At 46.6% G+C, this 26630-nt stretch overlaps 1 protein-coding gene across 1 annotated transcript in view; it reads right to left on the minus strand.

Annotated features, from left to right (window-relative positions):
• The window catches only part of ERICH6B (glutamate rich 6B), a 30334-nt gene extending 4153 nt beyond the window's left edge, over positions 1-26181 (minus strand). Inside the window, 11 exon segments of the mRNA XM_075742960.1 lie at positions 1685-1830; positions 2415-2479; positions 3995-4143; positions 4343-4444; positions 6854-6975; positions 12546-12677; positions 14865-14922; positions 15015-15033; positions 16266-16373; positions 18620-18677; positions 21472-26181. Of these exon segments, the coding sequence (XP_075599075.1) occupies positions 1685-1830; positions 2415-2479; positions 3995-4143; positions 4343-4444; positions 6854-6975; positions 12546-12677; positions 14865-14922; positions 15015-15033; positions 16266-16373; positions 18620-18677; positions 21472-21835 (1323 nt within the window). The 5' untranslated portion in view covers positions 21836-26181.
• Between the last annotated feature and the right edge of the window lie 449 nt (positions 26182-26630).

Here is a 26630-nt window from a genome sequence, read left to right on the forward strand (position 1 = left end):
AATTAAATCCTTTTAAATAACAGAAAAAACTCATCCTGGATTCTGTGTTTTTGCATGTTATGTACAAAGCTCAGCTCTTCTTATTTTATTAGCCACTCTCTGATGATATAATTTGCTAAGAGCCTTCTTTCCATCAGACACACAAGTCATTTATCCTGCAACGTACTGACAAGCGAAATAGAAACATTTCTTTGCTAAGGGCTTAGCTCCCAGCATTGCAAGGGAGCTGGGTTTAGTGCTTTCTAATAGGAATAAGGAGCATTACCGCCGGCTTCTCTGGGAAGGACGGAGAGCAGCTTGGAGAGGGGGGAAGCGGGAAGACCTTGCTATTCCCTTTTAACATCATCGTTAAAAGCAGCAGCTAATTCTCACGTGAAGAAAGGGGCTGCGCTTGGGTTTTGTCTGTCATGGGGACCAGAGGGACTCATCCGCAGCAGCTCGCGGGTGGAGGCATTTCGTACATGTGAAGTGGCTGGCTCCAGCCATAACCGCGGCACTAATTTATAACCTGAAGATGCACGTTTTGGCTCCACAGAATCGCTAAGAATTACTTCCTGGTTGTAAGAGATGGAGGGGAACAAAAAAAAGCAACAAACAGACGATTTTGTTCCTGCTTTCATTTTTCAGGCTTTTTATGAGGCTAAAAAGACAGACAGTCCTAGGCAGGAGGATTTGCTACCCCTATATTTCAGGAGGGGAGAGCAGTATAATGCGCTTCTATGTCGAAAATAAAAAAGCCAACAAAATCACTGATTGTGTGATAAATCACAGGTAATTTTCTTGCACGCCTGCAGAAACTGCAATACTGTCTGGTTTGGGGCACACCTGCAGAAACTGCAATACTGTCTGGTTTGGGGGGAGGAAAGGCAGGGGAGAAAAGAGAGGAGCTGTGCTGCGGGGGGGGCTGAGCTGGCAGGGGGTTCTATCCCATCCCTGGCTGATGGAACAGGTCCCCAGTCTCCATTTGCCCTCCCAGGGTGACTGGGGCTGGGACAACAGACCCTGGGGATCTGCTTCTCCTGGCAGCTGGGGTGGAGGGGAAAACCTGGGACACCACATCCCAGGTGCTGGACACAGCGGTGACATCTCTACAGATGAATTCAAGGCTGCCTGGACACTGTAAAGCTTTTGCCTGCGCTGTTGAATTGCTGGACTAGGGCTTGGCCTGGGACTGGGAGCACTCCCCCAAGTGATTCCTGGCTGAGGAGCCTGGATCTGACCCTGCTAGGCATTCTGGATAAGGCAGCCTGATTTGGAGGGTAAGAGGGATGAACGGTGTGGAAGTAGACTAGGGTCTAAGGCTTCAGTTGGTGTGGAGATCACTTATTGGTGGTGTTCAGCCTTCAGGCTGTATAGGATTCTCCATAAGCGAAACCCTTTATACTTGGGCACCATCCCAGTAAAACCGGTAAAACTTGGTTTTCCACCTCAGCCATCAACACCTGATTAAGTCCATCTTCAAACAGCCACAAGTTGGCATGTCCCATCAACTTTGTACACCCACTGATAATAATTTTAACATTTTACTGAATCTGCATCTTCTCCATATCTTGTAGGAAATATCTAAACATATTTGACTGGAACCACAGGACTCTAATGGGGCACGAGCAGACCCAACACTGTACAGGTGTCTACAGTCCCTACCTTAAAAGCAACAAGAAGAGATCCAACAGACTACACCCACCTTTAAGTGCACTGCAACAAACTCACTGTCCAGCTCCAGCAGGTCTTCTAGAGGTGCTGATGTCGGTCGGTGCTTTTTGAAAGGGATAGTTTTCAGTCCGACAGCATATTCATTATTTTTTGAGAGTCTGAAAAAGATTCTAGTCCCTGAAAAAATTTGAGAAGGTTGTTGTTGAGGAGAAGGTGATGCAGCTCTGTTTCTCCAAACCTCATGTCATGGATTATTTGGAAAGGAGGAGGGATGAAGGGAGGAACTGAGGAGTTTTTGTGTGTTTTGCCTTGTTGGAGGAGAAATAAGTGGAAAGGGAAAAATCTAACCTAACTAGGATAGGATGGGCTCTGGGATGCTGCAGGATGACTTTCCTAAGAGATGTAAGGGATCTCCTTTCCTAAAACAATGAAACAACCAACCCATGAGCAAGTGATAACTACCTGTAGCAAAGGATTGATTAGACATGAACTAGCAAGTCTCTTCCTTACCATCTCCTACTCCTCTCAACCAGAGGATGTATGGCCTGGAGATGACAGGCCTTGTAGACAGGGAAATACGCAGACCTGTGTTTTGAGAAACTACAAAGGTTCCGGGCCACTTGTAATTAGGATTATGGCATCTTTTACTACACAAAGGGCTGCAGTCTCTGCTTCTTCTCTAGGTGCACTGAAGCTACCGCGTGCTTCTGGCTCCAGGTCAAGCCCAGCAATCACAGCAGCTCACTAGCAAAGCTACTTACAGGCAACAAATCTCAGATACTGCTGAAATATTTCCCTGTAGTTCTCAAAGCCTCCTTCATCCAACCTAAGATCAAAAAAAAGGGAAGGTAAAAATGAGATAGAATTGTTGGCTAATGACACTACCCAGATAATCTACGGGAAAAAAAGTATCATGGGATGTTATATCAGGATTCACCTGAAGCAATGCAAACATCTGCATATGAGATTGTCACCACAGACGGCTTTTACAGCCAGAGAAGAGATACGGGAGATCCATCTCATTGCAGGCCTGATGAATGGTGCAGTAGACATGCCCGTTTCCCTGCTCTTTGGTCAAGGGGAGCTGCAGGTGACAGGGGAGGGCTTGGGTATGGGCTTGCAGAGGTGAGGTGAGTCCCAGCCCTCGGGACACAGCTCATCACATGTGTGGCTGGGTGCCACCCCCCTCACCCCCCCCTCCACTTGTGTGTCATACCCCTGACTGTCACTCTGGTCTCTCAGGGCAAAACTCAGCTTGTGGCTGGTGGGACCAAGTGCTTCATGCCACGTATGCTGCTGGCCCCTGCAGAGTCAGAAGGCAGACTCTACCCAAAAATTTCAAACCAGGTCCTACCTGGAGACCTGAGTGGCACTCAGACCTTGTACTGCCCCTCTGTACCTGAGAGAAACTTCATCATGGGCTGCTGCTCCCATGAAGATAAGATGGCACTTACAAGTCAGACCCCAAAGGACCAAAGTGGTGGGAGAAAAAGGAAAACAGCAACAAAGCATGGATAACTCAAGTGATGCAGTCCCGTCTCTGCACACCTTGGTGAGGCCAGTGTGCCCCAGCCATGACCACCTGTGGTGTGCCCTGGGAAAGATTTGTCCCCAGCGGGGCAGAACAGGAGTTAGACCCTTCTGCTGCTGATCACCCTGGGAGGAGGTTGGGAAGTCACATCCATGTCCACTCAGGCTACTGGCTGTGAGGACTGAAGCAGCTGTGGAAGGAAGGTGTGCCGGGACTGTGCAATGGGATGGAGGCCCCAAATGGGATCAGATGCCCTCAGGGTCTCTTGGGAGAGAACAGTTACCTGGGGTTTCACTTGGGAAAACATTTTGCCATCTGGGAAAGCATATGGCCTCATCCCCCTTTCTAGAGAGCTTCCTAATCTGCAAATGTGAAACCTTTGATGCCAAAATTGTTGAGATGGCGCAGCTGATGGCTGCTGAACCCTCAGCTCTAGCTGCTCCTCATCAAGCCACCCAGTGGCCTTCTAAGGGTGCTACAGCGAAGATGAGCCGCATGAGGACCCTCAGGCAAATATTGCCTCAGCAGCACTGAACCATACTGGTCCAACATCTAATAGCCCCATTCAGCACTGTTGCCTGCTCAGCACGTCTTGCCCAGGGCAGGTGATGGATCTTTCCTACCAGTGGTATCATCATAGGACTGACATGAGGATGCCTCACTGATTGTTGGTGCACATGGGCAGCAGTGCCACAACACTGCAAGCAGGTTCCCATCAGAGAAACTCCCTGGGACCAGAGTGAAGGGACCTGGTGATGGGACTTCCCTCCTCCTACCGGGGTCGTGGGCAACTCTCCCTTGGTCCCTTACTGCTTCAGCAGTTTCTCCTTGATGCTGCTCCTCAGCTCAGCTTGGGAAGGGTCGGAATGGGGAGTGATGACCAGCTTTTCCTCCGCTTTGCTCATCAACTCTTGGATGACAGCAACAAACACTTCCTTATATATCCTGCAGCAAAAGAGCTGTGGGGTACAGCACCCATCAGGAGCAGTGGGGCTGGCATAGGGCACCTGGGCAGACCAGGGACCTCCTCACCCTCCAGCTCCTCTACTCATGTCCCTCTCCCCTTCCTCTCTGCCGCTGCCATGGGGTGGTCTCTCTCCCTTTTACCAGGAAGAAACTTACGTTACAGGCATGCTCACGCAGTACGGGCAGACTCACATTTTCCTGGTGTTGTTCCTTCAGATCCACCACTGTTGGGATTGGCTTTTCAGGAGCGCTGCAGAAGGTGCACTTTTCAGACTTTTCCATCCAAGTGGTCTTCTCAGAGGACAAAGGAAATTGAGCATCAGCTTCATGAATGTTGTAGTTTAACCCGGCTGGCAGCTAAAACAACCACACAGCTGTCTGCTTACTCTCCTCTACTCAGTGGGATGGGGGAGAGAATCGAAAAGGAAAAAAAGGTAAAACTCATGGGTTGAAAAAAGACAGTTTAATAGGACAGAAAATAACAACAAGAACAACAACAATAATAATGAAAAAACAATAAGTGATGCACAGCACAATTGCTCACCACTCGAAGCTGATACTCAGCTAGTTCCTGAGCCATGCTGTTTCCTGGCCAACCCCCAAGTTACATACTGACCATGACGTCATATGGTAGGGAATATCCCTTTGGCCAGTTTGGATCAGCTGTCCTGGCTGTGTCCCCTCCCAGCTTCTTGTGCACCCCCAACCTCCTCATTGGCAGGGCAGTACAAGAAGCTGAAAAGTCCTTGCCTGTTCAGCAACAACTACAAACATCAGTGGGTTATCAACATTATTCTCACCCTAAATCTAAACCACAACATTATGCCAGCTGCTGGGAAGAAAATTAACTCTATCCCAGCCAAATTTGGGACAATTCATTTTTCAAAAAAATAAATTGGGCTTAAGTCTAGGCTGTTCCCATAAAGGCAACCAAACCCACTGCATTTAGTGTAACACCAGAACTCCTTTTCGGTATGTATATATATAATGTCAGGAAACTCGGGTTGTGTTTAATTATCTGTATTCCCAAATAAATGCAGTTAGCATGTTTACGCTTCCTTCATAAGAGCTCAATGGAAAATTACAGTTGCTTTTCATGTGAAAATATGAACTTGTTAATTTGGCCTTCTTTTAACATCCTGTGAAGCACTGAAAAAGTGAAAAAAAGGAAGAGCAAAAAGGGCTTTAAGCTTTCTTAAAAGGCTTAAAAATTTAAAACTTTTAAAACAAGTTTGAAAAAGCAGCTCCTGCCTCTTCTTTAAAAACAAAACTCTGAGAAACTGCATTAGAAAACAAGACACAGTCAGTTTTTAAGGCAATCTTGATATGGAGAAACTTCAAGGGAAATGAGAATGTTTGCATTTTGGAAAGGAAAAAAAACCTGCGCACACAATACATTTGTGACTGAAACATTCATGATTAGCTCTCCTCCTTCCTGATAATTGCTCAAAAGTGGCTGAAATCTGGTTTAGCTTTAAAAGACTTTTTCCTCTCTTAGTGCTTATAGTAGTCATCCCATGACCGCAAGCAGTCATGTCACCTAAAGCCACCCCATCTTGCCCCAAGTTGCTTTCTAGGTGGGTTTTCTTCTTCCACCAGCCACCTGTGGTCCAGGGCCTGGGTGGGCTGGCCAACAGCACAAACCCTGGTGCCACCAGGACCAATAAATGGCACCCATACCTTTTTGCAGCATACTCTGTTTTTATTTGCTTGCAGTGCAGGTTCGTGCTGACCCCAGCTATGTAGGCTGCTGCCACTGCTGCTTATGCAAAAGTTGTTCTCTGTCAAAATCCCACATCTGCCTTTCTGGTGGTGAGAAGAGATGGAAATAGAGACTTCTGCCTCCATGTTTAAGATGGCCGAGTGCCTTCCCTACTCAGACGAGGAGGGGGTTGAAGGCTGCAATATCAGGAGCTCTGCCACTGTCTGCTCTCGAATTGCTGTTTTGCTTTGTGGATCTGTGAAACCAGTGGGATTTTTTCAAGCACATGCACAATTTCTTTGCCAGGAGACAGGTCTTCCCACCGCTCAAGAGACACTTTGTGCCCGAGTCACTGATGCCTGCTCTTTTCTTGTGTCGACAAATGGGTCCTGGTTTTTTTTGACAGTCAAGCTTAAGTCTCTTAAAGAGGAGAGCCTCTGGCCTCTGGAGCAATTTTTGCTCCATTATCAGAGAAGAGACACCATCTTCCTTTCTCCCCTCGCAGCTGCAGGAGTGTCAAACTGCCTCCGCAGAGTAGTTTCCTGGGAGCTGTGAGCCTTTTCTGGAAGGCATAGCGCCAGCAAGCTGGCAAATCTGTACTGCCTGGCTCTAAATGAAGCAACAAGAAATTACCGGGGTCAGGAAGGAGAAGTAAACACTGTGTGACCCTGCGGCTCTGAGGTGCATCACTGGACAGGGATGAGGAACCCTCCACTGAAGCTGTTCACTTTCTCACCTGTTTTTTCCCTATTTGGATTAATTTTTGTGCTCACCATTGGTGCTGGGGTGTTGCTCAGCCTACAAATTGCAGCAGCAACTCTCCAGCCTCTTCCCCCCAAATGAGGATGACCCAGCAGAAAGAAGTGCCCCTTGTTGTTGCCCCCCAGCACCACTCCCCCGCTGAGCACTGCTGCAAGGTGCAGTGAAAAAAACACCACTGAAAAAGTGCTCGTCACTGGTAATTTCTGGTTTCTCTTGCTCACTGACTGGCTGGGTCTCACCTCGCCTGGGCAGAGGGCAGCTGCCGTCCCATCATCCTCATGCTCTCCTCCCATGGACAGTGGGTCCTCATCTGACTCTGGCCTTGGACTCACTTGGGCAGGCTCGACAGGCTGCTGTGTGGCTTTTTTGCAAGGAAGAGTTGCCAGTTAGCTCCTATTCATTCAAAGGGACATCTCACAACTTTGCTAGCAGAGGTTTTCTCAGAGAAAGGCTTTGCCATCCATTGCTTGCCCTCCGTCTCCTTTCCTGGGACCCCAGGACTTCTGCACGCCTCTTTGTGCCAGGGCCCAGCTTCAGCAGGAGAAACGGCCACCACAGGACCTCCCGCTGGTCCTGTCCGTTCTGTTGGAGGGGGCAGACACACATCCCAGCAAGCGGCATTACCCCCACCATCTATTTGTGCAAGGGGAGAGGGAGATGCGTTGGTTAGGCACGGTGTCATCCATCCCCAGAAGCACCGACTGATCTCCAGTGACATCCCAAGAGCTTGGAAAACTACATTTCTTCCCTCTCCTTGGGACCTGGCACTTCAAATTTGAGAGAATGCTGCTAAATTAGCCTAAGCATGGTCCCATGCTTTTGAAATATTCATAAATAATCTCAAAATAGCAGTAAGCAGGGAGAGAAGAAGTTTGTAGATGATATTCAGGGTGTTTGAGGCAAAGGGCTGACTGTGAAGAGTTGCAGAAAGACCCTCCTGGCACTGAATAAAAGGGTAATAAAATCACAGATGAAATCCGATGTAGATAAATGTAAAGTGATGCGCATGGGAAAAGACAATCCTAGCTTTACATACGAAATAATGGGCTCTGAGCTGGCTATTTCCACTTGGGAAAGAAATCTTCAGGTTATAATAGATAGCTCTATGCAAATGTCAGCTCAACACTCAGTAACAATCAAAAAAGCAAACAGAAAGCTAGGAATTATTAGAAAAGGAGGAGAGAGCAAAACAGAGGAAATCATTATGCTGCTGTATAAATCTGTGGGCCCCCATCTCTTGAATACTATTGTGCAGTCCTGATTCACCAATTTCAAATATGATACAGAAGAAATACAAAAGTTACAGAGGAAGGCAATTGAAGATGATCAAAGGCATAAAAGGGCCTCCATTCAGGGAATGACTGAATAGATTAAGACTTTTTATCTTGGAAGAAAAAATGACTGAAGAAGAAATATGACCAAGTTTTGTGATGGGAAGAGTGGCGTGACTGGGGAACAGCTGTTCACATTATTCAGTGCTCTTCAAAGGAAGAGAGTGATCATCAAAGAAAGCTATCAAGTGACAAGTTCAAAATAAACAAAAGACATCTTTTAGCTGTGGCACTCCTTGCCATAGTGTACCGTGGATGTTTAAAGTTTGCGTTGGTTCAATAGGGTGTAAATTAATGGATGGAAGAGGAATCCATCAAGGGCTATTAAATGCAGAGACGGTGTCTACAGTTCAGGAGGTCCCTGAATCACAGACTACTAGGGGAATGGTGAGTATTCTGGGAAGTATAAACAAATGTTTGCTTTGTTTTTGTATTGCTTCCTGAGCATCTGCTGGTTCTCGTCCAGGGCAGGATGCTGGGCCAGGTGTATTTTGGGAGCTGACCCTTTGCAGTCATCCCTATGTATGTCCTGCATTTCACACCAGGCCGTGTCTCCCACTAGGGCAAAGCAGCTTAAATGTAGCCCGAGGTGTCTGGTGTTGCTGCCCGTCACCATTTCCAACACAGCCCCCTGCATCACAGAGACAGAGCTGCTTGGTGGCTTTCCAGCCTGAACACACAGCAGTGATTTTCAGCCTAAAAACTCTTCCACCAAGACCCGCAAGCAGGTGCATCCCCTTTTCCTTTATCTCCCAAAGCGAAAGCCTCTGTAGGCCAACCACTTCAGAGCATGGACCCCTTCTTGTGGGATACCCCTACTGTGGAAGACAAAGCCGTGACCTCTGTGGCGGTTGGTGGGAGCCCTGAAGCAGACCTTAGAGACCGAGGGAAAGCACTAAGCCACCTGAGTGCTGGCTATCCCTGACGGCACACTGACATAAAGCAAAAGGCACATGCTGCAGAAACCTGGCTCGCACCATCTTCTCCCATCACCAGGTCTGGGACCTGAGGAAGCCTGTCCAGTCCACCTTCTCCTGCATGGACAAGTCATCTCTGCCCATCCACAGCTGGAGGCCAAGTCATTCTGAAACACAGCTGATAACCAAGGCATGCGCCTTGTGCTTCATGCAGATCTCTAATGTGCATCTCACTGTGCGGTGGAAATGTAACCTGGTGGTGGCTGTGTCTCAGAACAAGGATGTTTTATGGCAGCCTGGCCTGGATCATCTTGGGTTTTATCATTCCAAGGTATCATTGAAGGAGAATGCATGGTTATGAATGATGGGAGAGGAAAAAAAAAAAAAAAAGAAGAAGAAAATGTGCAGCAGTGGCTCGAATGGTTGGTCCAAATCTGAGTGATTCACTCAAGTTTTCCCCCAGTAAATTAAAAACAAACATTTGGACGTTCCACTGACACAATAATTAAATGCCTCTTCTGGCTAAAAACTCACCACCTTAATGACAAGGACATTTGTGCCCCTGTGCACTTTTCCAAGGTTGCCTTAAAAGCCATGCCTTGGCTCTTTACCAGCTGACAGACACAAACTAGGAGCCTTGCTTTGCACCTCCTTTCCAGCTAGAAATGAGAATGAGGAATAGTGGCTATTACAAGGTAATCACACCCTGGGGGAAAATTCCTGAGCTCAAGTATCTCTGTTCCCCAGATCAGGGTAATCTCCTTGTGCTTGGCTAGCCACTGGCAAAGATTGTCAAGCCAGGCTGGCTTGTCACTCCCAGCGTTTGCGAGCCTGCCCTATTTCTGGAGGCTGCTGCATCACCCAAGCAGCCTCACGTTGACATTCCATGCTCAGTAATGTGGAAGTGAGGCTTATTTTCTGAAAATCAACCGGTTTTACCTATAAAGCTTCATTTAAAGTAAATATAAGGCCAAATTCTACCCTTATTGATACCTGTGCTATTTTGCAGCAGCTCTGAAGGAGTAATGATATATGTTGAACTGCAAGTGGGCAAAAGCAGGAAACCCCAGCTCTTGGTTGCAACCTGGGCAAACCAGTTGGCTTCCTCTTCCTCTCCTGTTGCTTCTGCCCCTTTCACCCACTCCTTCTCCTTCTCCTTCTCCTCCTTGGGGCTACCCACCCATCATCAGTCGGGGGTCCTGCTGCCCCCGGGTGCCCGCTGGCACTGCAGCCAAGCCGATGAGCCAGAGCAAACCCCAACCTGGGGAACCACACATTGGCTGGCCTCGTCCCACCGGGGCTGGAGGGACTTTTTAGCCACATGCCTTTTGCGTGGGCTGTTGGTGCAGCATCGCTGGCGCAGGCTCCTCACTCCTGCGATGGCCTTATTTTAATGTATTTGCGCTGAATAATACATATTTCTTGTGAAGAAAGGCAAGTATTTCTGTGCAGGGGGAACTTGGCAGCTCTGAATACTGAGCAGCCATTTCCTCAAAGCAGTAGGATTCAACCTGGTAATCAACCCTATTAGCATTAAAAGGAACTGTCTAAATGTCAAGTCAGGTTCAATAAATAAGCACTAACACATTTAGAAATGGCTTAGAAAGGGGAATTAAAAGTTTTGCTGCTAATTATGTTTCTTATTTTAGATTTTCTGTCAATTCTAGCTCTTCCATTCAAATTAGACAATCGTTCGCTGCCAAGATGAAGGAAATGAGATGGCTTGAAAGTTGAGGGTTGGCAAAGCTGTTCGTACATAATAGAGAGCTAACGGGGACCTCAACTCCTCCCACAAGCCCCTGGAAGTATAGTAAGAATGGGGTCACCAGACCTTTCAGTCACATACCTTCTAGCCTCCTGTTACAGTGTGTCCCAAATCCTCTGATCCCTCTTGATCCCACCGGCATCGGAAAACGCCAGGGGACAAAGGAGAGGAGGGCAGGCTCTTCAGACCAGCTGAAGGCATGTGGCCTGGGAGGTGGGCAAGCAGAAGCAGGGAGCAGAGCTTGCTGGAGGCACGCTTTATAAGCAGCTTCAGAAATCAGTGCCAGTTTTAAGAACCAACCCTACTCCTTCTCCGGACCTGGCTACCTCCAACACTGCCTGAATGGAAGTGGCTCACCCACGTCTGGTGCTTTGATGCAGTAATGACATATAACTGGTAATGATGGCAAAGGCTAATCCACTCTGCCCAGTAATGTCCCCAGTCAATCATGTAATATTCTGTTATTGGAAAAACTCATTTTTGTTCCTCCGATGGTAATCAGTATATGCCCTGAAGCACAAGGCTTGATAGCCTGTGTAATTTGCAACCTAGCTAAGTGTAACTGCAGATGTTAATCCTATTTATACAAATGCCTGACAAGCAAAAATAGGGATGGAGGGACGAGCTGCAGGGTGGGGGAAGGCACAGAGCTGGGTTTCCAGGAATTCTCCTGCAGATTTCAAGCTGCTGTACCCCAGTGTTGAGAGACCGAGAGGATTGGAGTGGGCAAAGAGAGGTAGCACAGGCAGGACTCTGCAGTTGTGCCTCTCCTTTTGCCTGGTATCTGTTCTGGAAAATACTGGAGCAGACCTCACCTTGGAGCATGTCCCCTGCTCCAGGCAACAACTCTTTACCTAACAAACAAACGTGTGTCAAAGCTTGTTGTGAAAACAAAAAAAAAAGCAAAAAGCAAAAAAAAAAAAAAAAAAGAAAGAATCTCTTCTTTCTGCCCTTTCCCCTTTTCTCCCCAGAATGAGCACTTTTTATCCCAAACAAGAAAGGAAGTGCTTTACAGTCCCAGGTCTTTCTTTCACAGCCTGATTCCTCTGAGGACTGCAGATACCCAGACAGAAGAAGAAACGAGGAGTTACCTAATCTGCACTATTTTGTCACCAAACTTTCAATGGACAACCAGGAGCACTGTCTTGCTGAGCCTATGTCCCCTGCCCTCTGGAAGCAGCTGCTCTTTGCTTTGCAGTTTTCATTTTGCAATTTTGCTAAATTTCTTCTCCTCTGAGTTTTACTTCTGATTTATATCCACCTACCATTTCAATGTCTCACTCTCTCCTAATCCCTATTCTTGTTTTCCTCTCCTCCCTGGGGTCTGTCCTCCTTAGTTTTTCATTCATATCCTCACAGCTATTGATATTTTTTCCTTCTCTAATCTCATATTTCTTGCCCCCTCTCTCAGATTCCCAGTTTTCCTTCTTTCATCCCCTTTCCCAACTGTTTTTTCTCCAAAACACACATTTTTCTTGCCTCCTGTGGTCTCTGATACCCTATCTCCCACCCAGCTGAGATGTGGCAGAATTGAAACCCATTGAAATTGAGGGGGAAGACCATGGGAGGAAGAGGGCTGTGACCCTTCAGTTTAAGGTCGGTACTCCCAGGTATCCACTTGGCCCTTTCCTAGAGGTTAATTCTAGTATTCAGACAAAAATGCTCCCATTCGTATGTCCCTCCTCATTTTTGTTATGGCCCTGGATGACTAGGCAGGATGACTTGTCCTCCATGGCCACCAAAGAGTGCTAATCTCTGATCCACAGCGGCAAAAGGAGGACTTCAAATGCTTCGGTCATTCTTATGAACAAAATGGTTTTTAGTTTAGCCTGGGATTTTCAAAGGATGGCAGACGGACACCTAGAAAACTCAGATTCATCTCACAGTGGCTGTGATTATTCCAAATATCACACTATACCTTGCTCACACAGTCCTGCTTGGTTATTCTCCTCTCCATCCTCCGCTGCTGCCTCTTCCTCGGCTTCAACTGGCCCCTCTTTCCCTCCAGCCTCAGGATACACCTCGGTGTCCCTGGAGAGGACCTTCATGGCTGAAGAAGAGCAGAATTTCACCCAGCATGAGGCCACAGCACTGAAACTGCTTCTGCACCATTGCAGCCTCCAAGGAGTGCCAGACAGGGTGGGGACCGTGTGTCCATGCCTGGGTGGAGGGGGGTGGTGGGCCAGCTAGGCATGACCTGCCTCTGCAAATACCTTACCTGAGCATTTTGAGGAGGGTGTCCCATGGGTCAGGAGACCTGTGTGAGCTGAACCAAGGCCCAAGGTCATCCCCATAAGTGAAGTACCTGAATTAGGAGCCTAATATTGTCAACAGCAAGGCACCTCGCACAGCAAGCGATTTGGAGGAGTAGGCACCTAGCTCAAGGGGGATGAGATGGGAACACAGCTCTCTAGTTACCCACTCCTAAAAGGGCAGGAAAAGACATTTCATCACCTCACCAAGGTGCAATGGGACCTAAACACACTAAATAACGTATTCTGCGTGAGCTGCGCCCTGAAGTGATGCTCAGTTTCTCTACTTGGCTGCTCAGTACTGAAAATACCCTCCTAATCACACGGTGCAGGACTAAACTGTGGGAGGAAGGGTTATTCAGAGAGGCACTGAGTTTGCTCCCATCACAGGTGGGTACTCAAAACACACTTGTACTGGCGATGGGTACCTGTGCTTGGATCGCTCACTTCCCCTGTTTTCACCAAGGAGGGGGAGGAAGGGAGGTCACTGCTTTGTAACTGCAGAAAAGCCCCAGTTTCTAGAAATTGACACCTTCAGGTGGAATCTTGCCAAACAAGTCTCTCAGGCGTTGCATAAGAGAAAGATTTAATGCCAGCAAGCCTGGGCTTTGCAGGAGCTGTGACCTGCCAATGACAATGGTTCCATCAGGACAGGACAGACCCAATGTCATAGGGACCAGCGGCCCAGCAGCATTTCCAGCCACGGATTTTGCTGGCTTTGCTCCCCGCAACACGCAGCACCTGCACCCTGATGTGTTACTGCTGGCACCATCCCTGCCCTGCAGGATCGATGACATCATTGCAGCATTTCCCTGTTCTTATTCCAGGTTTATCTAACCTAAACCAAACACCAAAAATCCCCCAAACCCAAACCAAGGAAAGCTCAGCTCCATGATCATTTAATTAAGAAAGATACCTCTGGAAAACATAGTTATAGACTACGCTGAATTTCTTGCATTTTGTTTTCCTGCTGTCCATCTCTAGGGAAGTCTCCCACTTGGGCAAGAAACATCAGATGCACTAAGAGCACACACTTGTGGGTGCACGCAGTGCTTTACCTCACCAACACGTCCTCTCTGCCTGGCTACACTGAGTCTTGCTTGCTTTTTAGAGCAAAGCTGTGACAGCTTGGCCCTGTCGCACATTTTCATAGCTACAGGAGCCCCGACTGTGGCCAAGAGCCCTCCCCGCTTGCTGTGGTTCCAGCTGCAGGGTCTAAGGGCAGCAGTGAGGATGGGTTGGCAGGGAATGGTAATATCTTTAATTTTATCCATTAATATAGATGGAAAAGAACAGACGAGCATTTGGGCACATTTGTTACTTTCTTTCAGACCTGAGAAAGAGTTGGTACAGCCAAGAACACATTTTCCACCCCAACTGTATATTACAATTGGTCTAATAAAAATGTATTTCATTTGCCTACAAAAATCACTCTTCTGGGCACTTTACAGCCGTAAAGCATGCTGTTTTCTATTCCTGGCTTCCTTTAAAAGGCTGCTTATATTAGTGAATGCACCAGACACATGGTACAGCCAAGTGAGAACTGCTGTAGGCATCTTCACATTATAGTTTTCTAGGCTTGATCCTCCATGCACTTAAACTGATTTTACACTCATGGTACTGCTGGGACATCCAGGCAGCTGCTTCAGGTTTTCGTCAGTTTAAGTAAGATTAGGATTGGGCCCAAGAGCTTGTGTGCCTTGCAACAGCCTATGTGTTGCAGGCACTTTTACCTTGGTGAGGCTCATATCTGTGTTTCCAGAGGGCAAAGAGGAGGACTGGGATCCACAACTGGGGTGTGTGCAAAACTGATGGTTAACTGTGGGAATGGGCAAGCAAACTCAGATGAAAACAGGCAAAACTGTTTTAGGATCTGGTTGTGATGCACAAGTAGCATTTGGCCCTTTTGGCATCCCTGAGACCCTGTGCAGAGGACAGTTTGGTCAAAAAAGGTGTATTAAAACCAGAACCTTAATGCTGCTCACCTTTGTCTTCCGTGGGCTTAGGGCTGCTCCCACCACCCACAGGCTCTGAGCTCTTCTCCTCTATTACTGAAACAACCTAAACATCATGTTTTAGTTATAAAGTGAGTTTAGTGGATGGAAGGGTGGGAGGGGAAGGGGGATTAAATTTACTGCTTCAGTGACTACAGATCTGAAATAAATCTCCGATTCAATGATAGATCAATAACACCAAGATTGGGTTTAAATTATTAATAAACTATGAGAAACGAGGATAATTATTCTATGAGTCACAGCTCTCTAATGCACTGCACATTTTTTCCCCGAGACATCTGCATTGAAGCACGACCTGCCTATCTTTTGGCAGAAAGCTGTAGCCAAGAAGTTAATGCTTTTTGTTTTGCTAGCTAAGCATTTCATAAACCCTCGTGGGCTGAGACAGCCTAGTGACAACATTGTGCTTCTCTCACAGAGAAACCCTTAGGCCAGGATCCCCTAAATCATTTAGGTGTCTAATGTGCCCCTATAAATCAATGTGGTTGATTTGAATCACATTTGTGAATGGTTCAGAAGGACCTCAGATGTCCTTCCAAACCTGGATGGCTGGAGATGGAGGAGTTGCGTTAGCCTAAAGGGAGATGCTTGCCTTGAAAAGTGACCTTGCAGAGGCCTGTCTTGCGGGTGGCAACAGGGAGGGACAACCTCAGGACTGCAGGAGGCAGGGAGGAGAGGAACAGCTTTTGCACATTGCTAGTAGACTGCAATGACAACACCATGGAAACACTTGTGAACTTCAAGTGAAATTCACTTTACTCCCCCTTTTTGGCCAAAAAGAGAGGGATCCATCAGCCCGAGGAGACCTATTAAAATCAAGAAGCTGAAAACTAGAATATTCCTCCATTCTGGGTCGCAGCCATCTCTGTTGATTGAGATAACCCATGCTGACACAGCATGGGCTGGAGATGGTGAGCACCTCTGGGCATCCTCCTACCTCAGCAGGTGTCATCCCTCAGCTCCAGCGTCATAGCTTAGGGTGGTGGTGGAGAGCAAGTCCGACTTCAAGGGCAGCTTACTGCAAAATCAGCTCATCCCTGCTCTCTGACAGAGCAGGCTGGAGTCGTATGGGCTCAGAGCGCTCTTGATGGTGCTCATCAGCTGCTGGGCTACCAGGCAAGGTGCTCAGCATTGTCCTGGCTTACCAGGACGGTATGTTACTTAATAGGAGAGGAACAGAACTCAGGCTATTGGTAACAAGAAGCTTTTATCCTTGTCAAAGTGCTTCAACTGAATCAAAAAATCTGCTGAACAAAGCCTACCTTGTGACTATTTTTTTTTTTTAGTAAACTGATGCCAAGAAGCCACTTTTAAAAAGAAACCTACAATTCTGAGTACTTGGGATGTTGGACAGGACTGCTTTAAATGAACTTCCCATCCTCTCTGGCAGCCAGGGACTCATCTGAATAGCTCCACTCTGTCTGGGTCATCTCATCCTCCATGCTGCAGCAGGAGGCAGGATAGTTGTCTACAGGCTGTCTGCAAAGAGGTGACACCAGGTGGGATGCTCATAGGTGGTTCATGGCCAGCAGGGAAGAGGGATGTGGGGTTTAGGAGCAGACAAGCTTTCCCAGCAGGCAGAGGCACACTCACAAAGCTAAGGGCAGCAGAGCAGAGAGGGGTGACTGCCAGCACCCCAAAATGGGTGGGGAGTATTGGTAGCAGCTGTGCACAGAGTCCTCTATGGACTTACTTCTTTCCTTGCCTCTAGTTCACTGGATGAAACAAGGTTGTATCAGTCCTAAAATCCCTCTCCTGCTTATCTCAGCTTACACAGTTCTGCAAATGGCATTATGTGATCCCTGCTTCGCCGGGCACCCCACGCGGGCTGGGGCACCCCTCCTTTACCACAGCAGGTCCAGCAGCAACTGAGGCTTTCCATACCCCCTCTCAGTCTCTCACCTGAAGTTATCTGTCAGGGTATGAAATCATTCTGAGCCTACAACACAGAGTTATCAAGGTGTCCAGTCACTTCTGCCTGTGTAATGCAGGGAGAATTTTTTGATTGCCCCGGTGATATACTAATTTAAAAATGCCTGTGGCCTTGGCAAATAAAAAAAAAAGAAAAAAAAAAAGATGCTGAACAAACTGTGGTTGGGGCCTGACTTGATCTGATTCAAGGGAAGGAGTGAAAGGCTTTTGATTTTTTTCTTTGTTTATTTATCTGCATTAGTAATTCAACAAGGCCTTTACACATCACTGCTTTTTTATTAGTTACCTATGAATTGTAAAGGATTGTGGGCACAGCACACACGAATTAATGCATCTGTGGATGAAAACTTTTGAGGAATAGTGGGAGCAGTGATGCTCTGGTGCCTCCATCGCATCTTTGCTCTTCCAGCTCTGCTGAGGTAGCGAAACACCATCATCTCCGCCTTACACATGAGAAGCAGAGCCCAGTAAAGGGTCATGTGCAGGTTAACTGGGACAGGTATTGAACCCAAACGTCACAGGAACCCCTGTTCCTGGGACCGGGTGGTTGGCGGGCGACTCAGGCTGCTCCACGGGTCAAGTTGGTGTTTGCTTGGGGATGTGACGTGCTCAGACCGAGCAAACTGCCTGCACATGAGGGCTCTGGCTGCAGCCCCAGTGATGCGCGGGCAGCTGGCTGCGTCCACCCCAAATCACGGCCGGTCCCTTAAGGACAGCTCAGGCCAGCCCTGCGAGGAGCTGCTGGGCCCCCTCCAGCTCCCACCGCAGCAGCAGCTCTGCACCTGGCGGGAAGGCACAAACCTCTCGGATGGGTTGGAAATCTTGTTCTTCTTGCATTTGTGTAGTCACTTTCTGTTAGCCTGGAAGCCATAAGACTGATTTCCCTTGATATTGCTACAGAGGTTTTACCTTAGACCATAACATTTTCATAATTTGGGGAAGAAATAGAGCCTGCACTCTTTCACGCTGCAAGTTATGAATTTATAACCCTATAATGAAAAAACCCACCTTGCTACACGTTCATGCAGTGATACATGAACATCACTACAGCCTTCCCTTAAGCAGCTGCTTATACCCATTTCCCTTGGTGCCAAGCACATGTGGTAACTTCTTTAAGGAAAAAAGCCAAAACATCCTTCAGATATTCATATAAGGAATGTTATCAATGAACTGAGTGCCATTTAAAGTACACTGCAGAAGAATTTGGTCTTTATTTGTCTCTTGAACAAGTGTCTCTATTCAATTTCTCTTCTCTCCCCTTCTCTCTCTCTGCAAGGAAGATTAGATATGTCTAACGTTTATATAGGGCAGCCAAAAAGAGTGAGCTACGTCCCCGGCCGATGTAAATCCACGTTGCTGCAGCAGCATCGGTGGTGTGAAGGGTGGTATTATGCTGATTTACTGTGGCTGGGAAATCAGATCTCCCTTTCCTCCCCAGCTGGAAGAGCAGCCTGCAAAATAAAAATCACATGTTGCAGCCACTTCAAGAGATGCTGCATCAAATTTATCTGTCTAACAACAACAAAAATTAAACAAAACCACCTCTGCAGAGGCCGGCAGCATCCCTTTTAATACAGCAAATGTTGAGGGGCCCAAAGACAATCACTTGGACGGACATAACTTCTAGTTTATTAATAGCAGGGGCGCAGCGGCGGCTGCCAGGCTGTGGATGTCTCAGACATCCCAGTAAATCTCCAGTTGTTAGGTGTTCCTGCTGCTCACCCGTGTATGGCATAAATACAGCCTAACATGACTGAATTATATAGAAAAATGTTACCAATTACTCTCCTTACTTGGATTCCTTCGGCTTAGAGCCAGTGAGCCGAGTTGACGGGGAATCTGTCGCTGGTGCTGGAAGGGAGAGAAAAAGCTTTCTTTAAAAAAACACCCCTCTTTTTGTGTAGAACAGCAGGGTTTTTTCCTTGCCTTGAGATTTCCTGCCATTTCATTATTTTGTATTTCAGATAAAACCTTCCCACCTTAACGAGGAACATTTTTCCCCATCGGTTTTAATGGTATAATAAATTGCGGGAGAGCAAAGAAAAACTCCCAAAAATGAGCCGTAAAAAAAAGTTGCTGGAGACGGAGGGCAGGCTTTGCAGAGGAAGAGACAAGAGTTGCAAGCTAATTTACTTTGCCTTTCCATTCAGGTTTCACCTGTAAGCAGCTTGGGTCTCCTTATTGTACCAACTCTTTGGGAGGGCATATTCCCACACGTGTTTCACCTTCCCTGCTCGTGCCATTGCGGCTGCACAGGGGCAATGGGGCGAAGGCGACCTGGGCTGCGCCTCTGGGAGAAGGTCATGATGCTACAAGAATAGGGAGGGAACCGGGAATTTTGTCCCAGACACCTTGTACAGGTAGATTAAGTGCTCTGGGGTGGTTTGCTGTCAGAGCAGCACCTTTCTCCTCCAGGTTTGCATTAATTCAGTGGCCACAGGCTGCACATTTCCCTTTGTGTGCACCTGGGGTCTGGTGCACCCCCCATGTACCAGGTTAATTGTACATCTCTGCTCAGCTCAAATGCTCTATATCAGATGAACCAGTGCTTATGCAGCCCAGCTCAGTGCCAACATCCCAAGCGGTGTTATTTCCAAAAAATCAGAGAGAACAGAGGGACAGATTTAGGGCATGCATATGCAGAAGGCGATGGGAGAGAGGAGAGGCACCTGTGGGCATGCAGAGGTCTGGGGAAAGAGCATGGACATGGAGGCATTTGGGGAGGGCAATAGGGTGCCAGAGGAGATGATGAAAAAAGAAAATGTAGGAGAATAAGAGACATGGAAGAAAAGAGAGGTATGACTGTGACAGGGAGCCAGAAAAAGCACCAAAATGAAGGTTACTGCTCAGATTGCATAACCCACTCTTATGAAAGACCAAAAACAATGAAAGGAGATTGAAAAAGGCCAAAGAATCACTGTACTGTACAAATTCTTGAAGAGATATTAACTGTTCACTCTAGGTCCCTAATGAGGCATTCCCATATTTTATTTTCCTTGGTAAATTTACTTGTGTCTAAATACTAGCCTTCTACTGAAACAGGCTAAAAGAAATTTCATATTTCATCTGAATTTTAAATTGTGATGTGGAAATCCAACAAGCGATTGCCTGGGATAGCGCTGAGCGAGGTTTCTACATGCATTTGCTTCCAGTCACTTGTGGCTGTTTCAGATCCTCAGCCTCTTGCTGGGGCAGATTTGTCCTCAAGGATGCAGCTCGTGTGTCTGTCTGCTAAGGATACTTGCTTTCCACATGGAAAGCTCTTAAAAAATAAACCTTACGTGTGCAAACAGTCGATTTTTCTCATTCTTGGGAGCCGGCAAATTTGCATTGAGAAAAATGAAAAAGTGAGCACAAAACACTTCTGTTGGCCAACCCCCAAGGAGGATCAATGCATGAATTCTCTAGGAAATAGGTAACCCTTTACTTCAAGGATTAGCCTGGCTCTTTCATGCCGGCTGTGCACTCCTGGCTGTGCCAAGGCAGGCTGTGCTAGGGGCTGTCCTATAGCAGGTGGAATGCATGTTCATAGCGTGTTCAAAGAATATGGAAAAAGTCCAACCTTTCCTCTAAAAACCTGATTTATACTTAGGATAAGGCCAAGTTGTCCTACTTGGACCCCAGTTTGGGATCCAGTCTCTCTTGCAGGAGGCCAGACTGTCCCTATGTAGGGAACCAGTTGCCGTTCCCCACAGCTGCGGTGTGGTCCCTTTCCAGTGGCTTTTGATGGGGCCACTTGTCCCTTCCTCACCCACTCGCAGGGGACAGCTGGGACCCTGTCCTGCGTACAGCCACAAGGCACATCCTGGCTTGCAAGCAGAGGAGATGATAGGCTGTGTCACCACAGGCAGCCAGAACTGAAATGGTACAAGTTCTTGTCATCCTTGAAAAGTTGTTTGTTCCCCCCACCCCAATCCGTAATTTAGACGGTTTTCCTTTCTGTGGATTAACTACATTTTTGTCCCTGCTATCTGCCTCTGAACATTGGCTGGATTACTTAATGAGTTGTAAAATATAATTAAAAATAAAGTGTGTGTGTGTATATATGTATATATATATACACACAAAAAGATAAACATAGCTTGAAATATCTAATAAGCGAGATAATTGTCTAATATTAATTTGCTGACATTTACATGCAACAGAGCAACTCTGCTCCAGACAAAACTGAATCACAGTGTTTGGATTCTGAACACCTTGGAAAGTCAGAAATGCTGCCTAAAGTGGATGGGTGGGTTTTCTGTTTACACTCTGTCCTGGCTTCACTCTGCTTCTGTTTAAATTACTGGTAAAATCCAATTTTTTCCAGCTGGGGCACTTAGGCTAACACCTTGCATTTGTGATGAGCTCTCTGACAAACTCCATGGTTGGAATTCAGGTCTGGGTGCTGGTGCTCTTTACTGTGCTCTCACAGCTCGATACTTTTGCCCAAAACATGGTAGAAACCAGCCATGTGGTCCACACAACTGCAGCCCTTGCTGGCAAGCAGGGAAGGGCAGGCACATGTTGCTCCTCAAAATCCATCACCATTTTAGGTGCCCACGTGCAGCAATCATATTTGCCATACGCAAACAGAAACGTAGAAAAGATCAAGGACAGGTGTCTTATTCTATCTCCTTCCCTCTAACAGATAGCTGAAAAATACCTCTTAATAACTTATCTTTCCTTGAAATTTTTTCAGAGGTCTTCCAGCAAACTTCTTTGCTATTTTCGCATCTCTTTGTGGGAAAGGACGAGGAGGGTCCCTCAGACTCTGCCTCCCAGACAACCTCTGTGCTGGTTTTCCTGGTCGTCTCGTTGTTGAAGCGAGCAAGATTATTCTGCTTAATATAATCTTGTATTCTCTGCTTATTGAAGGCTTCTTCAGAAGTCATGTACTCCTTTTCCAGCCTTTTCACATTTTCCACTGTGAGAGCAGAGCTGGAATCTGATGACCCAGTCCCAGGGGGAAGTATTTTTGGTTGGGAGCGGTTACTGCCAGACCCTGATGGCTTGCGTCCATTAAACATATCTGCAATGCATTAAGGAGATGAGAATCTTCAGCAACAGGCAAAGTCAATTCATCATTCTGGTAACAAAGAAAGAAAGAAAAGAGAAATCCCATTAGTCATTTACTCCTGACGGGCATATTGATTGATGTAGTTAAAATGTTCACACTAAGATAACCTTATTAGATTGAAAATCACTTTCTTTTCAAGAGGATCTACTAGGCTCCAATTCAACAAAGCACTTAAACAAATACCTGATATTAAGGGCATGCCCAAGTCCCGTTGGTGGGATTTTCTTATAATAGGTTCCACCTAACACTTAAATGCCAAAGTTTAAGATGGCTAAAAAAGACGGCATAATGCCTGTCTATGGTCAGATACGCCCAAAGTTGAGCAACCAAATACCTTGCATCGTAACATGCAATGATACCCTAGTCCCCACTAAGGCTGTTCTAAAGATTGCATCAGTGATTTCATTATTAACCCAGTTTGCTTTGGCTGTAAAATGCTGTACAGTTGAAACTTACTGTATGCAGGCTGGAACTGAATGCACTTTATATTCATTACTAGTACTCAGACAAATTATTTTGGACATTTTATGCTACACACTGGTGAACAAAAAAATAAAAATGTACAGTGGAATCTATTAAATCTGTTTAATTGGACCTGCTGGTAGCCATCCGACCATGCCAATTAAATAAAGACAAACAAAAGCGGCTCTCAAAGGACTTGCAGTGAATAAACCCAGGGTAAATACTGCATGATTTTTGTTATTGCATTATTCTATATAGTTGTGTGTCTGAAACATAAACTAGCCATAAAAAGCGACTCGCCCTCCTGTTTGCAATATCTGGTTAATTGTGTCTGCATCTTCCCTTCATCCACTCAATCTGTTTAATGTCAAAAGAGAAAGGAGGGAAAAATAATAAGGTTAATTTGGCAGAACTAGTGCCTCACAATCTCCTTTTCCCCTGCCCGCCCCTCCCTGCCAGTTCCCATCAGGCAGGATGCTCCTCTGTTCTGACTGACTGCAGAGACAGCTGCTTCCAGGTGTTTTTACGGATGCAGGAAGCCCCAAACCTTCCAGTGCCCTGGGTGCCAGCTTTGGGGCACCCGTGGATCGCCTCCAGACTACGCAGCCTTCTCCATCCATGTGGGTAGAGCAGTCTGCCAGCTGTGGGAGCCCATGGGCACCCACGCATGTGGGCACTGTGGATGTGCAGGGGACTGACTGCTCAGTGGGGCGTGCTCCTCATCTCTAGGCTGGGCTTCCCTGGTGGGACAATTTCTGAGAACAGAGTAGGCATATGCCAAGCAGGAACAGCACAGCACCGTCCATGGTGAAGACGCTGACCAGATGAGATCCCAGCCAGCACTCTTTCTGTGGTACTCTGGCAATGGTCATCTGTTATGATTTCTTGCGTACTAAAGATAGGCCTGAGACACGATGGTTTGTGTGTTTTAATCCACAAGGCTGACCTAGTTTAGTTTCTTAATACAAGTGCCTGACAGAATGAACACAAATACTACAGAGAAGCATGGGTATAGGGTATCAATACTTTTCCCTTTGTCAATTAAACTTATACATCTCATTAAAAGAAATCACTGAGCTGGTCTGGCAAAAGCCATATTCCCTAACTCCCTGTTGATTCACATTAAGGACTATCTTTAATTCTCCTCTTTTATCTTTCTCCCAGGATTTCAGTTCTCTGGAACTTTCCTTCTGATCCAAGACTTGTGAAAACCAATACCAATGACCCAGAGAAACCCCAAAGGTTTCTCTTTTACTACTGTTTGGTCTGGGCTAGCTGTCTAGATCTGATTTTAAAGCATCTAGCTTTACCAGTGGCTGTATAACACTGCATCCTTCATTGCTGGGACAGAAAGTATCTCATTATCATGTAATCTAATTACATCACTTGATTTTCATCTCCTTAGAGAACTAGCTTTGGAAAAGTCTATCATTTCTGCCTTTCATGACAATTTCATGTCATTTCTCTTGTAACAAATTAATGTTAAGATTCCTTTGCTGCTTCATCATACTTTAAAGCATCTCTGATGTCATTAACTCTACTGATCATTGTACTGCTGTCCTTTTACTTCCTGTGTCAAGTTTTCATGGTCATAGACCTGTAGAACAAGCCGGGCTTGAAGGTGCCTCTGGAGATCGCCTGGTCCCGGCCCCTCCTCAAAGCAAGTCAACTAGACCAGAGCCCTCGGGCTCTTGCTCAGTCGAATTTTAAGTATCTCCAAAGACTGAGATCCTACAGCCTTTCTGACTCCAGTATTTAACCACTCTTATGCTGAAAATATTTTTGCTAATATTTAATCGGGATTTCCCATACTCCAGTGTCTGTCACCCCTTATCCCACTGCTGTGCAGCTCCGAGGAGTGTGGCTGTCTTCTCCTCACCCTCTTGTTTGGCAGCCATAGGTAGCAACGAGATGTCCCTGAGCCTTTTCTCCTCCAGGCTGAACAGTCCCAGCTCTTTCAGCATCCTCTTATGCATACAGGCTCCAGTCCCTACATGTCTTGGTGACCCTTTGCTCCAGTACGTCCATGTGTCTCATACTGGGGAGCCCCAGACTGGGCACAGATGTGTCTCACCAGTGCCAAGCAGAGGGTAATAATCATGTCCCTCCACGCAGGGTTTGGAAGTCAAGTCTTACTTGACCATTTTGATTGCCACTTCCTCCAACCCGGTGTCACATTTGCCTCTCCACTCTCAAGCCCTGTAATTGCCATTTGCCTTGGATTGCAATGCATGGGTCTGGGCAAGCTCAGAGACTGCTCTGGGGCAAGCCGGTGCCATTTTCACAATGTCTGCTCAGCAGGGGCTGTCCTGGCCCCGTTTCTGTGCATGGTGCTTCTCTTCACCTCCGGCCAGGAGCCGCCTTTCACCTAGGTAAGTCCTGGCACAACATCACCACTTAAAACTGGTTGCCACCCTTGGACTCTTCCTCTTTCACAGATGTTTTGAAGGACATTTCATAGTGCAGTCTTACTAAGACTTTTCAAATTTTTTCCCTTGCAACCTTGAAAACAGGGAATTTGAATTAATAAACGCAGCACTGAAACTAGCACTTTTCAAACCCAGCGGAAGAGCGTGAGCCATGAACATGTAGGCTTAGTTCACCTGCCTGGCTCCACACAGAAGCAGCAGCAGCAGTGCCTAGAAGTAGGATCTCATCCTTAATATACAGTTTGCCTATGTTGCCTGGTCACTCTTCCTATCCTGACTTCCCTCTAAAACGAAAGAGAAAAATCAGCTTATACAGCAAGTGTGGAGAACTTTTCTTCGAGCGGTGGAGTCATTTCAAATGGACTTTCCCATTCTCCCTGTGCCGCTCCACACAAAACCATACAGCTGATCCTATGGGAATCGTATATCAGGAGGGTAAAGCCTTCAGGACAGATTGCTTCTGGCTCTGTGCTTTTACCAGACCTACCAGGCTGAGCTCATCAGGACGGTCCTACTGAGTTATATGAATTATGGTAGCTTTTAGAGGACCCTTTCTTGGCACTTGGCACATCAAAGCTGTGCAACTCATGCATCAGCAGTTTCCCCACAATTTGAAGAGATGCAATATGTGAATGTTCGTGTTGAACTTTTCCAGGAAACTGAAGAGGATCAAATGAAGCGTTTTATTGAATTCTAAATAAGGGGTTTTTTTTTGTTTGCATGCTTGCTTTCATCAAAAGAAGTGTTTGTTAGAAACAAAAAGCCCATAGCAAATTAGAGGGCCACATTTTGAAAGTGCCAAAATTAAAGATTTCTGCTTTGGAAGTTTGCCTCCCCCTCTTCATCACGAACCATTCCGGGATTTTGATATCAAACCATCACATTTTTCACTTGACCTGATACATATTTTTGTTACAAAGCCCAATCTTTTTTGCAAATAAACATTTTGCTAATCTGGCCAGATAGGATCACCACACAAAGAAGAGTGCTCTTGCTTTTGTAAGCTCATAGTTGACAGGGACCGGTATTAAATAGAAAAATCAGTCACATCAAAATGACAGGCTTAAAAGTCTAATAGATAATGGTAAGCTGCCCATTACAATGTCACAGGAGATTGTCCACTAAGTATTCACAAAAACATCTGCAGCACAGCGACGCATCTTCTCCAAAGCCATCTTTGACATCAGAGCTCACCATAAAAAGCAAGTGAATTCAAAGCAACATTTATTGGCTATTTCCTGTGAAGCTTCACTTTATAGCTCTTCTGTTCTCATAATAATATGCTGAAATCTAGTCAGAATATTTGAATCTTAGAGAAACAAAACACAGCTGAAGTAGCTGGAAGGCGAAGGGCTTGGGCGGCAATTTCCTCTGATTCATCGGGAGACAAAGGCACAGCGATGACTGGTTTGTGTTAATAACACAATTTGCCTCCCTGGTGCCGTTACCCCCATATTTCTTTGGCTCTTGCTGTCACGCCCCATCTCGCAGCCCCCACTCCTCAGCTGTCAGCCACAGCCGGGCTGGACGTGTCCATGGGAAGTCACAGCAAGACATCCTGCCATCTCCATCCTGGGGCGCTGCCCTGAGCTCGGTGGGGCTGGCAAACCAAGCTGCCCAGCCTCACGTGAGTATTCCCATCACAGCTGTCAGCTTTGCCATCAAAAACTTGTTTTCCTTACTCTGAGCTGTCCCATCATCCCCCATTAAAAATCAAGCTGAATTCACTATTTCTATGACCGTGACCCTTGGGTTGGGGTCCCCCGCTGCGTGCAAGGATGGCCGGAAAACATTGTCAAGCTCTTTTGCTGAGAGCGGCTGGTGTGACCCAGCATCCCCAACAGCTCTGCTGAG

The sequence above is a fragment of the Balearica regulorum genome, chromosome 1 (genome assembly GCF_011004875.1).
Source record: "Balearica regulorum gibbericeps isolate bBalReg1 chromosome 1, bBalReg1.pri, whole genome shotgun sequence".
Lineage (NCBI taxonomy): Eukaryota > Metazoa > Chordata > Aves > Gruiformes > Gruidae > Balearica > Balearica regulorum.